Source organism: Onychostruthus taczanowskii, unplaced genomic scaffold (assembly GCF_017590055.1).
Source record: "Onychostruthus taczanowskii isolate IOZ18803 unplaced genomic scaffold, ASM1759005v1 scaffold21, whole genome shotgun sequence".
Lineage (NCBI taxonomy): Eukaryota > Metazoa > Chordata > Aves > Passeriformes > Passeridae > Onychostruthus > Onychostruthus taczanowskii.
In genome coordinates this window covers 320,366-335,014 of record NW_024499351.1, presented here as the reverse complement: position 1 = coordinate 335,014, position 14,649 = coordinate 320,366, and the positions used below count along the sequence as shown (strand labels likewise).

Here is a 14,649-nt window from a genome sequence, read left to right as displayed (position 1 = left end):
TTCGGGCCCGACGCCCCGCGCATGCGCAGGCCGCGCGCACATCCCCGTTCAGCGCCCTGCATGCATTCCCGGGGGGAACTGGGAAGAGCAGCGGCAGGAGGCGGAGGGAGCCGATGCCGCCTCTTTACTCAGCCCCTTCTGCAGTGCCGTGTCCAGTTCTGGCTCCTCAGGGCAAAAAGGCAAGGAGCTCCTGGAGAGGGTGCAGCGGAGGGCGACCGAGGTGATGATGGGACTGGCGCACCTCTCATGAGGAAACCATGAGGGGGCTGGGCCTGCTTAGTCAGGAGAGGAGACTGCGAGGGGATCTCATCAGCACATACAAATATCTCAAAGCCAAGAGGATTTTGCCAGGCTCTTTCCAGTGGCGCCCAGCGGCAGGACGAGGAGCAATGGCCATAAACTACAACACGAAGTTCCACCTCAGCATGAGGAACAAGTTCTGTGCACTGAGCGCGGCGGGGCAGTGGAGCGGGCTGCTGAGGGAAGGGAGCCCACGGCTTCTCCCTCTCCGGAGGCGCTCCAGCCCCAGCCGGGCGATCCCACTGATCCCACAGGGCCCGCCGAGCCCCGGCCTTCCCGTGCTCCCGTGCGCGCGCCCCGCGCAGGCGCACGCGCGCGACGTGCCCCGCGCCGCTCCCGCTCCGCCCTCCGCGCAGGCGCAGTGTCGGAGCGGGGCGCGCGCGGCGGGCGTTGTGCGGCGGCGGCGCGGCCATGGCGGGGTCCGCGGGGTCTGCGGGCGGCTCGGCGCGGAAGCGCCTCATGAAGGAGGAGGACATGACCAAGGTGGAGTTCGAGACGAGCGAGGAGGTGGACGTGACGCCCACCTTCGACACCATGGGCCTGCGGGAGGACCTGCTGCGCGGCATCTACGCCTACGGTGGGCGGCGGGCACGGAGGGGGAAGGGCCGCGGGGCCCGGGCCGCGGAGCCGGGGCACAGGCCGAGGGCGAGGAAGGGTTCGTGGGCCGCGGCAGGGCCCGGATGTGGCCCAGTCGCGCCTGCGCCCTGCGGCGGGGCCTGGCCTGACTGTGTCCCTTGGCCCCCGCAGGGTTCGAGAAGCCGTCGGCCATCCAGCAGCGAGCCATCAAGCAGATCATCAAGGGCAGGGACGTGATCGCCCAGTGAGTGCGGCCGGGGGTGGGGTGGGGCGGGGTATGTCTGGCACTTTCCCTGCCTTGAGGCTGGAAACGGGATCGGCCACCCGTGGGCCTGGGCTGGTGCCTGGCAGGGTGTGGGGAATGACCTGAAATTGGTGGGACTCGGGGACAGGTTGGCCGGAGCAGCTGTGGATGTCCCATCCCTGGAAGTGCTCAAAGCCAGGCTGGATGGGGCTCTGGGCAACCTGGTTTAGTGGGAGGTGTTCCTTCCCATGGCAGGGTGGGGGATGGAGTTGGATGTTGTTTAATTCCCTTCCAATTCAATCTGCTCTGTGGTTTTATGGTGTGACAAGCAAACAGTGAAATTGCCGAACTTGCTGTGGTCCTCTGCCAGTTAATGCCAAAGTTTATTAGGTTTAGTTACTGTAAAAAATACATTTTAGAGACAAGAAGGATATGCATCCCACTGAAAAAAATCCTTTCTTGGTCACTAGTGCAAATTACTGGCCTTACAAATTGCATTGGCTTATCTGTTATTTACTTGGAAAAATGTGTATGTGTGTCAGATGGCAGAAGGTTAAGCTGCTGGTCTGATAAGGAGTGGAGGTGCCAGAGCTGGGGACCCTGGGCTGTTCTGTCCCTGATATTGCAGTTCTCAAGGCTGCTTGACAGCCCATCCCGCTCTGACCATAACAAGCCTTTGCTGGCACTGTTGAGTTCTTTGCAGTGGTGGGTGGGAGAGCAGAGGGGTGGAATGTGTTGAAATTGCTGTGCTGTTGGCCCAGAGATGCAGAGTATTCACCAAACATCTGTTTCTCAGGTCACAGTCGGGAACAGGGAAGACAGCAACATTCTCCATATCTGTTCTGCAATGCCTGGATATACAGGTAATCTCAGAGCAGCACATGCTGAAAATAATTTTTACTAAACCACTGGTTTTCATCATAAAAGTGTGTTCTTTAAGAGTGAATAAATGAAGTTTTACTTTGAAATCTTTTGATTACGGGCAGTGAACCTCAGACAGAATTCTGACTGAGGACTTCACCAGACTCTGTAACAATTTAACTGTTAAAGCCAGTCTGGCAGAATAAGTTCAGAGGATGTCTTGTAACAATAAAGTTGTCTTTAACAGCGGACCTCTTTCACCTGTTAGGGCTAAGTTAATCTCTCAGCAAGCAGAATTGTCTTCACACAGTCCTAATAGCATCATCAGCCTATCTGAACAAGTGCCACACATTGCACAGAATCAAACCTAGGTTTTTGACTGACAGCTGTTTGCTCTTACATCGTGTCCATCCAGTAGTTTTGGGGTTTAACTTGGATGTGCAGATGCAGTTGAATAAAAGGGTGGTTTTCAGTGGGCTGGGATTGTTACTCATCTGTCACTGTCTGGGGACATAAAAATGAAAGTTGCATGTTTTAAGTGGATAGGACAGCTTTTGATTTATTTCTGTGAAGTGCTCGTAATACTTCTAGAGGTGACACCTCAGAGCTTTGTCTTGGAGCCCTTGAGCAATGCAAGGTGTTTATCTGAACCAAACACACAGAACTGAAGGACTTGAAATTTGGTTCTAATTAGCAAGAAATGTACACCATTTTTTTTTTTGTTTAGCACAAAATTCTGTGCTAAATCCTTCAGCTGTGACATTTCACAGCTTTGGTTCTGTGAGATCCATCACCTCTTGCATGCCCGGCTCTGTGGCCTGTCATTAACTTCCATGTGATTCCCTGCTTCAACCAGGTTCGTGAGACCCAAGCCTTGATCCTGGCACCAACTCGGGAGCTGGCTGTGCAGATCCAGAAGGTAGGAGCATTTCAATCCTTGTCTGGAAAGCACTGGCAAGGCCTGGGGCCAGTGCTCTGGTGTTTCTCTAGCAGAGCTCAAAGCACAGCTTCCACTTTTTCTTTCATTTCCTGAGGGAAATAACAAAAGTGTGACCTGATAGGGGCCGTTTGCTCCTCAGCATTGTAGTCATTACGTTGGCAGTCAGAGGTTTTGCACAGCCCCAGCTGAGTTTTTAAGGCCTGCTGTTGTGAAGGTTTGGGTAACAGACATTAAAAAAATCCTTCTTCCTCCTTGTGCTGCCATCTCTTTAAAAACCCCACAGCATGGCTGCACAGAGCAGCCTCTCCTGACAAGTGCAGCCTGGGCAGAGCTGGGGCAGTGACCCCATTCCTTTGTACCCACACAGGGCCTTCTCGCCCTGGGAGACTACATGAACGTGCAGTGCCACGCCTGCATCGGGGGCACCAACGTGGGCGAGGACATCCGCAAACTGGATTATGGGCAGCACGTGGTGGCTGGCACTCCGGGCAGGGTGTTCGGTAAGGAAATCTGACATGCATTGTAACTCCGTTAATGTAACATTGAGGTGAAGTGTAACAAGGTAACAACCTAGTGCTGTTGTGCCTGGAAAAGACTAAGGGGAAGTCAGTGGTGATGGTTTTTCATTTCCTCTGTTTATGCTTTGCTTTCCATTGTTGAGGTGACTCTTTATGTGGTGGCTTTGTAAAAAGGAGAAAGTATTACAGTCCCTGAATCTTCAAGGGGATAGGAGCCAGGCCTACATGAATGCCAGAATTAGGCCCATATTTTCTATGTCCTGATGGTTGCTCCATCTTTGTTAAATCAGGTGTGCTTGCAGCTGGTACCTTCTGATTCCGCTGCATGAAGAGTTTAACATTTACTGCTCGTCGCAGTTACCACAGGGGGAGTGTTGGCCTTCAGGCTCCCATCTTCTGGGTGTCTGGGAAACACACAGCACTTAGACAAGCTCCTGTCACTGGGAGAACATGAACTGGTCCCCACAAGTGGAAAAAAAGAAACACCAAAAACTAGCAGCTGCCGAGCTGGGCTGACTCACACAGGATTTGTGGATTCTGTTGACATAAAGGTCACCTGGCATTTTGTGTTTCTCACATCTGTCCCTCCTCCACCAAAATGCCCAGGCTCACTTGCTTTCAGAGTATTCTCATCTCACAAAGTGAAATCTTACAGATATGATTCGCCGCAGAAGTCTGAGAACTCGTGCCATCAAAATGCTGGTTTTGGATGAAGCAGATGAAATGCTCAATAAAGGTAAAGCATTTGCCTCCCTTTCTCCTTACTTCTTTGAGATTCTAGGGTGTCCCAGCTGGCAGGCCCACTTCTAAAAAGTTAAAGTTTTAAAAGTTAGACTATCACAGTCAGTTGTAGGCTGTAGTAGGTTAAGCTACACAACAGGCCTTGTCTGATGTTACTGATTCACACATTTGTGTTCATGCTGTAGTATAGACCCAGTACTGAATTCCAGATCAGACTGTGAAAGAGGAGGATATTTGGGAGAAGGATGTGCTAACTGTTGTGTGTGGCTTGACTTGCACTGCAGGCTTCAAGGAGCAGATTTACGATGTGTACAGATACCTGCCTCCAGCCACACAGGTGGTTCTGATCAGCGCCACTTTGCCGCATGAAATCTTGGAAATGACCAACAAATTCATGACAGACCCCATCCGCATCCTGGTGAAACGGTCAGTGAGTTTCCTTGGAGAGAACAGGGACTCTGGGAACAGGGTTGGTCCAGCCCTGGGCAGTTCACAGTGTTAACTGATTTAAATGTACAGGGAGTCTCTTGTGTTCCTTCTCATCGTCCCTGAGTGTTACAGATGTGCTCATGTCCTGTTTCCCAGCAGGGGCTGACTTATCTCTCTGACTTTTTCCTTGTCCAGTTCTGTGTGCTGCTGCTCAGCCTGGCTGTCCCCTCATTCTCCCCATGGGTAGCAGTCTCCTCATGGAAATCTATCCTTTACACTTATCCAATTCCTGGGCTCCACCAGAGGATTTTTTAAGCTTCTGTTAAAATTTCCTATTACATACAGGCAAAAAAGCCCCTTTAGCCAACTGATCCCAGGCAGAGTTTTTTTGGAGGCACAGTTTACATCTGGTGGTGTCACGGGTCCCTGTGCACTGGGACTTGGGAGGAGTCTCCTCTTGCCTGAGCTCTTACATGCCCCATTTAGTACATTCGAGCTTCTTGAGTGTGAGGAATTCAGTCTCTCTTGTCAAGAAGCTGGAATGTAAAAACGATGAGAACAGAAATGGAGCTGTCTGGCTGGAGCAGAGCAGTTCCAGTCTCTGCTGAACTGGTCATGTTCAGGGCCCTTCTTAAAGCTGAGTTTTCCCAGGACTTTCTAGAACAGCTTGGATTCCATCTGGAACCAGTAACCCACAGCACATGGGGCAGAGGGGTGGTCTCTGGTGAAGCACACCCAGCCCTTCTAACTGCTTGTTGTGCTCTTCCCTGCAGTGATGAGTTGACTCTCGAAGGAATCAAACAGTTTTTCGTGGCTGTGGAGAGGGAAGAGTGGAAGTTTGATACCTTGTGTGATCTCTATGACACACTGACCATCACCCAGGCTGTCATCTTTTGTAACACCAAGAGAAAGGTACAGGGGCCATCAGAGGGGCATGGTGCTTCCTGAGGGTGACTCAAACAATGCTGGATTAGTTAAGAGGTCTGGTTGCTCTCCCATTTGGAAATAGTTCAGTAGGACCATAGGTTAAACCTTTGGGATGTGCCTAACTTAAAACAACAGAGGCAGACCTGATACAGCTGACAGGAATTGCTTTTTTAGAGAGGTAAGAATATGTTCAATCTAAGTGCTTATAATTCCTGGAGCAAACACACACTTCCTGAATAAATGCTCTTAATTCCTTTCCTTTCAGGGCTTGTGGAGCCCTGTATCACACAGCTGATGCTTTGTAAGGATTATTTACTTCTCTTAGTCTCAGAATGCTTGTGGAAGTGTCTCTCAGGCCATACCTGCTCATCTCAGCAAACATTCTGGAGCTCAGCTGCTGTGTTTGGCTGTCTGAGCCAAGAGCTAACCCAGGCTGTGTTCACAGGTCGACTGGCTCACAGAGAAGATGAGGGAAGCCAACTTCACAGTTTCCTCCATGCATGGGGACATGCCCCAAAAGGAGAGAGAGTCCATCATGAAAGAGTTCCGATCTGGCGCAAGGTAAATGCCCCAAATAATGTTGCTTAGATCGGTGCTCAGGGCAGGGATACCCTAATGCCTCTGTCTCAGGGCTTTGTTCAGCTCAGGTTAAGGAGAACTCTGATTTCCATCTATCTCCTGTGGTGTGGAAGGGTTGAGAGCGTGCAATTTTCCAAGGAGGGATACTCATACCTCTGGTGTAGAATTAGTCTGTTCTATTTTGCTGAAGATGTTGGGAGTTTGTGCATTTAAAATTCGTGCTCCATCCTCAGTATTTCAAACACTTGGGAGCATTATTCCTTCTGAAAGATCCAAGCTGTGTTGGTCCTGTCTTGGCTGAAGTTTGGTAATAGTGCAAGGGACAGCTTTCTGTGCAGCAGAGGTGTGGATGCTGCTGATGTGCTGTGGGGAGGGGAGAGCATGGAATAGCAGGGCATGCTCTGTGCTGGAGACTGAGGGTTCCAGAAAAGTCCTAACTGTGTCCTTCTCTTTGCAGCCGAGTTCTTATTTCCACAGACGTTTGGGCTCGAGGCCTGGATGTGCCTCAGGTGTCGCTGATCATTAACTACGACCTGCCCAACAACAGAGAGCTCTACATACACAGGTGGGCTGGGGCTTCCCACGGGCCACTGGGGCTGGGGGAGGTCTTCCCACAGTGGCTCCATTCCCTCTTCCCTCTGCAGAATCGGCCGCTCGGGCAGGTACGGCCGGAAAGGCGTCGCCATCAACTTTGTGAAGAACGACGACATCCGCATCCTGCGGGACATCGAGCAGTACTACTCCACCCAGATCGACGAGATGCCCATGAACGGTGCGTGCTGCCCGGCCCATCTTCCATGGAGAGCCCGGGGGCAGCAGTGCTGTGCTGTCCCGCTGGGCTGGGGCTCTCCACACGCTCAGTTAACACTTTCATTCTTTCCTTTTCTCATTTCAGTTGCTGATCTGATCTGAAGGTCCGTGGTTAGCAGGAAGTTGTACCATTTGGTACCCTCCATAATTCTGTTTTGGACCCACATCCTTTTATCATATTTTTGGTCATATGTTCTTGAGTTGAGCTGCACTTGAGAACTTGTGTAAATATTGTCTGTACTCCCACCCGTGTTTTTCAATTAAAAAGGAAGTTTTACCATAACCTGTGCTTAATTACTTTAACCCAGCATAGTAACAGGCAGGGTGTTTTGAGATACTGCTGTACTTGGCTAGCGTAATGAAACAAAACACTGGGCACTCCCCATATCTGGACTCGCAGAACACAGGGCTTCCTGTTCTCTACCCTTTTGTTACTGTTGTGCCACGCCACCTGATGTACTTTTAGTTTCCTTAACTTAACCTTCATGGATCAGACATCTACAGGAAAAATCTGTGGCCTGGCCCTAGTCTGCTGTAGGAAAATTAAGTTAGGAGATAGCCAGAAATTTCCTGCTGCTTACGTCTTTCTGGAGCCAGAAATGACCACACGTACTGCTCCAGAGGAGGATTTCCCATCCCAAGGAACTTGGGCACACGCTTCCAGAACAGAATGAGCAAGTATCCTGTCTTGTAACCTTCTCCACCACTTTCTGCTGCTGTACCTCGTTACATCTGCTCTGTCACCTCTGCTCCTGTGTCTCTCTCTGGCATGATATTGTACTTTCCCAGCTGTAGGATCTTCCATGTGGCTTTCCTACCTTGCTCTGCCGTGTTCCTGTGTGAGGCAGGAGTTGGCCAGGGTCAGTCACCATCTTCTCTGTGCTTTTCCTGCTAAATTTGGCTTTTTGCATGCTCAGGGAGGACAGGGCAAGCAAGGCCTGGATCAGCTCTCAGAACTCCTTTCCTGAGTAGCAGTGGAATAGCCCAGGGTAGAGAAAGCAGCTGTCAGCTTCTTTAAAGCCCTGTGAAACTCCTCAGTTCCCTGAGGAACCGCTCCGTGCACCAACCTGATCTTAACAGTACACGAAGTTGAAAAGTCCTAAGCTTGTTCCAATAGGAAGACTGATTGTAACGGGTTGTCCATGGAGGTGAGGCTACTACAACCTCAGCAGCAAGGCTGAGCCAGCATTCCCACCGGGCACACACATGGAATGTGCTCACTCATCCATCCCGGACAGTGATCAGCACTGGCACAACAGCACCAACACCCTCACCTTGCCCCTCCACCTGGTCACCAGGAAGGGCTGTTGGGGACAATACACATACAGGCTCTGGATCCCTCCAGGAACTGGGCAAGGAGGCTCAGCTCATCCAGTATCCAGCCTCAGGATGACCAGTCTGCTCCAGTAACCAGCAGATGGACACAGCCCACAGCTGCACTGCAGCCGCTGGGTCAGCCCACCTTTGCACATCCCCAGTGTGCCTGTCCTCGTAGCTGGCCTTGAGACTCAAGTCTGTCCTCGGCTGGCCCTTGCGGAGCCTCTCTTGCCCCCACAGGGGGAGTGACACGTGAAAATGGAACCCCACACCCTCCGAATCAGCCCAGACCTTGTCCCTCATGCCAAAATAGATGTGACCTAGAGCTGCTCCCACACCTGGCTCCAAGGCCCCTTACCCTACTTGCTGGCTGAATCCAGCTCGCTGTTCAAGTGACATAACCTCACTCCAGGCTGCTGCTATTCCAAACGTGCAGCCCCTGGGACCACAGGTCCCATTCCAGTCCGTGCCACTTTGACCTCTGTGCCCACAGAATGGAGTACCCTCTTCCAGGGAAGGGTGAGAGATGGAGTTAACAGTTAACACGGCCGAACAAGGACACAGCCGTTTCCCAGACCTGATTAAGTCATCTTGACCCCTCCCCTTCCCTACCTTCAATCCCTCCCACAAGCTCGAGGGGATTTTGCATTCATGCTGCGACTTGGTGGCACAGCGTTCAGGAACTCTGCCCCCACAAACCCTGAAGGAGCCGTACAAAGCCTCCCAACTCCTTGTCCACGTGCTGGGAAGAGTTCTGTTTTTGCCATCTCCGCAGGGCACAGCCTCAAATCTGACCTGCACCTTCCTGGAGACCACGAGCAGCGAGGGCAGGCGTGACCCTGCGAGTCCCCGTGTGACTCATGTGGTTAGTAAGAGATTAATCACCAAAGCACGGGCTTGTTTGAATAACAGTATTTAATCTGTACAGGTTGAGATATCATAAAATGCGACATTCCTACCTCATCTTTAGCATCATTCCCCTGGAGCTGAGCCCTCACCTGCAGAGGGCAGGTAACCACCACTGCCCAGCAGTTCTTTGCAGTGCAAAAGTCACAGTGCAATTGCTTTAGTCCTAGACAGATGATTTCCCTCACTCAAGAGAGGGGAGATGTTAAAGCTCAAATGTTGATGAAAATTGTTACCATTTAGGAATGCAAAAAAACCAGCTATTGCACACAGCCATTTCCAGCTGAAACTACAGCAATTAATTGTTTAGCTGCCTTTACACTCCACACAGTTGATACTGATTTAGCCAAGAATGAAAGTAAAGCCAGTAACAAGATTTCAGAGTGATACAATTGTTGGAGGGCAGAATCTGACAAGCAACTCCACAAGTCAAAAGCGTGCTTAAGAACAGCAGGAGGTTTTTCTGTACAGGGAGGGGGTATGAGCTGGACAGAGGTCACCTTCCAGAGACAAGCATGAGAGGAACATCGGCTTCAATAGAAAGCTATGAAGTACAATAGAACAAATCTGTTCATATAATTGTCAGGATAAGTATTTGACATAGTTTATGTAGTAGAATACAATACTTGAACATCTTTTAAAAATAAGCACGGATTTCATTTCATATATACACAACTGATTTTAATCATGTACTGAAAATAAATTACAGGAAATAACTTTAAAATGCAACAGAAGACAAGAGTTTCACAACAAACATTCCCATTGATTTTTCCAAGGGGGTGAGAGATTGCAGTGCTCAAGGCAGGTAAATATCACAAATATATCAAAAAACTTCAAATTGTTGATGCATTCACACATTTACATGAGCCACAAACATTCCTTTACAGGAACTGCACTTAGCTACCACAGAACCAGGTTTTGCCATAAACTACAAAACTTTGATACAAAATCGTATTTATATATTTATATTTCATATACATGCCCTATCTGTGATTTCTTAAAAAATAAAAACTAAACACACTGTACAGACAATCCTAACTCATTGCTTGGTAGCTGTAGGCAACATTTTTGGATGGAATTTCTTCCCCAGTAGAATTAATGGCAATATTATATACATGAAGGCTAAACTGCAGAAAAAGACAGCTCAGTTCCGATATGCACCTCCCTCGGGACCAGGTCTGCGAGTTCAAGGCAAGACACCCTCCGTGCTGAGCCACTGCCTCCCTGACACCCCAGTTCTGCGTGGGGAACCAGCACATGCATCTGTGTAACACTGGTAAAAGGCAAGAAAGCAAGAGACGCGTTGCAATGGAGTGGCTGCTCCGACGGCTCCACCGGCCGCGCACAAAACACTCGCGGCAGCAGGCGAGGGCGGTGCCGAGCTGGGGACAGCGGGGGAGAGCACAGCTGGAGAGGGGCTGACCATGACACTTCCCTGAAGTCAGCTGCTGCAGGGGACAGGTTCCCGCCGTAAGCCAGAGCCTGCACGGACTCACAACGCTGGGGAAGCTCCCCCTCCCTCCCCCAAACACGGGGCACCAGGACTAGGTAAAACTGAGCCACTCCCTCCCACCCCAGCGGGCTCCATGGCACCAGTTTGTCTGAGAAGCTGAGCACTGACAAATGTAACTCTTCCCCGGTGATGGCAGCAATCTGTGAAGCCGATCACACTAAACTACTTCTACAGTTGATTGTAAACTTTGGTTTATTTTTATTTATTTTTTATTATTATCGAGTTCTCATGGTACAGCAAGCATGTCTAGGATGAAAAGGGCAGAGTTGAAGAGGAGACGAACTGTCAGTCTGTCTTTAGTCTGGCATGGTGAGCCACCTGCTCGGTCAGGCCTGCTTTGATAGAGTTTTTTACAGACTGCCTCATATGATCCTCCATCAAATTATCACTCATGGGCTTCAACACCTGTGGAATGAGAAATGTGCAAAAGAAACAAGAAAATGAGGGAACCAAGGAAAATAAGATATAAAATCATATAAAGAGATGAGACTTGAAATCATGAAAAAACTTAGAATGATGAAGTCTGACACAAAGAGGCATGAACTGAAAGAGAAATGAATTTTGCTGCTAGAGTAATGAGGTTAAAGCAGTCACATGCTATGGACACAAGTGATACCCCTCCTACACAGCAGTATTTCACTGAATTCAAACCACTTTACAGTTCCTAGAAGATGGATGTGCAATTCCATACCCCATATGCAGCATCAGTCTGGTATGGTTACAGCATTTATGCAGACCGGCCCAGACGGTCCAGCTTATTGTCCTATATGTGTAAGTGTGAACACTTCAGATACAGAAAGAAAGTTAAAAATACTGGCTAGTTTTTCTTCTTGTTATTGTTGGATGAGAGTCGCTGTCGCGGCACTGATGTAAGAGCACGACGAACCGTTCGGCGTCTAAGGACTTCAAAGAGTTTGGAAAACACCTAAAACACGAATTCAGCTGTTAGGAAAAACGGCTCTCACAACACAGCAGAAACTCAATCAAGTTCAGAAAAACAAAAAAAACCTGATTGCCAGTAACTTCTCACCTTCCTGGGATTCCTCTGAAGCAAGGAGGGAAAAGAAAGGCAGAGATTCAGAAAAATCAACAGCAAGAATGAGTATTTAATCAGAGTGACTCAGACAGGACTTGCAGTGCTTTGCATGTTACTGGTGATGTGCAGCTCTAAGAGCAACACTTCTGAGGTCTTCTGGAGACCACCTTCCTCCAGCCCACAAATGGCAAGCTCCTGCCAGCATAAGCCAAAGCTCTCCCCCTCCCAAGAAGGCAGCAGCCAAATCAAAGCCTTCTGTGCTTGGGGCATCCTGCAGCAGCAGCTCCAGCAGTACTGGAGAGCCTCAATTTTAACCACTAGTGAGTGGTGGTAACTCCAGATTTAGTTACTGATTTATTTACTGATGCTCATTTCCCTATTTTTAAGAATCCACTTTTTCTGCTCCAGTGTAACTCACAACCTGACTGGGACCCTCAGCAGGTTGCTCAGATAGGCCTAGTGTGCCAGTGCCTAGGATCAGCCTTGAACACAGGAATTTTCCAGCTGTGGAAGCAAGCGTCTGTGCAGAAGGCTCCAGTTAGTTATCTGCTCATGCCTTGCAGGACACACTTTAATGTCACCCCAGATAAGCTCAGTGCACCCTTTATTTCCAGTAACAACAGCAGCAAAGTGCTTCCCTTCTGCAGGCACTGGACAGAGCTAGTCACAATGCTCCACAAACTACTTGTCAGGAATTCTCTACATTGACCTTACTGGCACCACTGTGTCAACTGAGTTCAGGCAGCAAAACCTCTACACAGAAAGTTTCCTCCTCCAGCTCTACTGTCCTTACACCCACATCTTTTCTTTCAGGAATTTGTTGAGTATTCCTTGCAAACAGCAGTTGCACCCACTGAAGCTGTCACAGACAGCACAAGTCTCCCTGATGGACAAAACCTGCTGTGCACCCTCTGGCAGCAGCTGCTGAAAGCCATCACTCAGCCAGTTCTCTCCAAGGACTAATCAATTCCTTGCTCTGAATAAGGAAAGGGAGTTTTGAAGAGTGCCCTTTACCATCTAAGTAACCTTCTGCACCTTCTTTGATAATATCCTAAGCTTAGTTAACATTCCTTGTGTGCAGCATCTGTTCCTGAAGAGAGCAGTCACACTACTGAGCAGATTTTCCCTTTGGCAGCACTAGCATTCTCTATTAGGTCTAGACCAGCTTTTCCCTCTCAGCACTGAACAGAAACTGTTTGATTTGTCTGCTCAAGACAGCAAGATTTTGCAATAAAAACAGATACCAACCTGTTCCCATATAGCTTCAGCGATCTGATCAATGGCTGTTCCAACTTCTCTGAATTCCCCAGAGTACTTAACGTATGCCCAAGTACAAAAAGATATAAGAGCCATCCCCAGCACGAGATTACACAGGGCAGCTATGGAGTTCATGCCAAGGAACCCAGTCAGTCCTGAGATTATGTACATGGCAAACATGACTGCAAATAGAGTGGCAGGGGTACGAGCAGCATAAAAGATGTTTTTGCCATCGTTGTGCTTCACAAAGTTTGCATAGATCTCTTCGATTTCCACTTCCAGTTGCTCCTGGTAGCGCCGGCAGAACTCCTCCCCTCCCATCTTCTTGACGGAGCGGAACTGCCGGATGGCGCTCTCTCGGAAATCCTGGTGCTTCTGCTCGAGGTCCGACGGGGCAATGTAAGGCTTATCTCCCCCACACACCTGTGGGACAACAGATATCATGGAATCACAGCCTGAGCGTCTGCTGCTGCACAGAGAGCACCTGCCCCTCGCTGCCCCTGCGGCTCCCGTGGCTCTGTGAGCCCCAGGCCCATCCAGTGAAGCAGGCAAAGGTATTTTGGATCCTGGCAGGGCAGGAGCCTCTCCTGTCCAACCACAGACCCACAGCACAGGACTGAACTCATCCTTCCACTGCTCTCTTCAGGCAAGACCAGAAGGACAGGACAACAGCCACACACACCCCTGCTTCTTCTCAGAATGAAGTCCTCCACATCCACCAAAACCCCCTGGAAAATGCCTATCAGTCTCATCCTTCAGAACAGTTTTTTCACATTGCCCAGAGCATGTTAAACACCAGGAGCTACTGAGGGATCAAGAGGCCACCACACAAATAACTGGCACTGTTTTCTTATACTCTGTGACACTGCACCTGTTGTTCCTTACGTTTCAGGTCATTAGTGGGACAGTATTTTGGTTATGCACACTCAGCAAAGGAGGGCTTCAGTTCATGAGGACAACTCAGAAGCTGCAGCAAGAACTACCTTTACATAATCGAGTTTTAAATCCAAAGAGTTCCCACTTCTGTTCTTAAAAATAGAAGTTTCAGAGCTGTGTCAGATCAAGAACATCATATGAGACATCTGGATAAAAAACTATTCCATAATTTGTGCATATCTCTACAGTGATATAAAAATATACAGTACTGGGGAACATTACTATGGAAACAAAGTCTGTTTAAAAGAACATCTGTTTCTGTTTATTCCCTGCTCCAAGTTAGGAACCTTGCAGCTACAGTATCTCAACAACCACTGAAGATTCAAGTTTGGAAGGCAGACTTGGCACTTATTATAAACAACACATTTACTATTTCAAGACATTTTCCAAAATGGAAATAGAGGAGTTCCTTTAAACCAGCAGAACGTTGTCCAAACAGCCTGCTAACAAATGGAACTGGCTTGTCTACAACTAGCACTAGGGTCTTACTTTAATCTCAAAAGAGCTACTTCAGCAATTAAGACCACAATTAGCCTAATTAAGGGGGAGCTATGTTTGTAGCATGTTCTCACACCTACTGGTCTTTCTGGTTGTACAGCTTCACAATAAGCACAGTCCTGTTATGCTTTACGAGACATGTAATGGTTTCCAGAATTTCCTATGAAAAAACCTTGCATACCACTAAATTAAAGTATGAAATCCATCCAGCATTCAGCTTAGAATCATAGAAGATCACTATCTTCAAGAGAAGAAGCAAAT

The 14,649-nt window shown here is 48.9% G+C and overlaps 2 protein-coding genes across 4 annotated transcripts in view; one reads left to right on the top strand and one right to left on the bottom strand.

The window, feature by feature from the left end:
- Positions 1–648: 648 nt before the first annotated feature.
- EIF4A3 (eukaryotic translation initiation factor 4A3) lies at positions 649–7,208 on the top strand. The gene is made up of 12 exons (XM_041404365.1): positions 649–877; positions 1,048–1,120; positions 1,917–1,983; positions 2,838–2,900; positions 3,289–3,421; positions 4,095–4,175; positions 4,465–4,606; positions 5,383–5,521; positions 5,982–6,097; positions 6,573–6,680; positions 6,760–6,887; positions 7,011–7,208. The coding sequence occupies exons 1-12, from the start codon at positions 712–714 to the stop codon at positions 7,025–7,027; spliced, it is 1,233 nt and encodes a 410-aa protein (XP_041260299.1). The 5' UTR covers positions 649–711; the 3' UTR covers positions 7,028–7,208.
- A 2,599-nt stretch (positions 7,209–9,807) lies between these two features.
- The window catches only part of ATL2 (atlastin GTPase 2), a 40,279-nt gene continuing 35,437 nt past the window's right edge, over positions 9,808–14,649 (bottom strand). For 2 of the 3 annotated variants that reach the window (XM_041404215.1, XM_041404217.1), the window contains 2 exons: positions 12,946–13,377; positions 9,808–11,066 (listed from right to left, as the gene is read on the bottom strand). In XM_041404215.1, coding sequence (XP_041260149.1) covers positions 10,947–11,066; positions 12,946–13,377 — 552 coding nt within the window. In that variant the 3' untranslated portion in view covers positions 9,808–10,946. Of the gene's footprint in view, positions 11,587–12,945; positions 13,378–14,649 lie in introns of all 3 variants that reach the window. The other variant, XM_041404216.1, reaches the window with a different exon arrangement.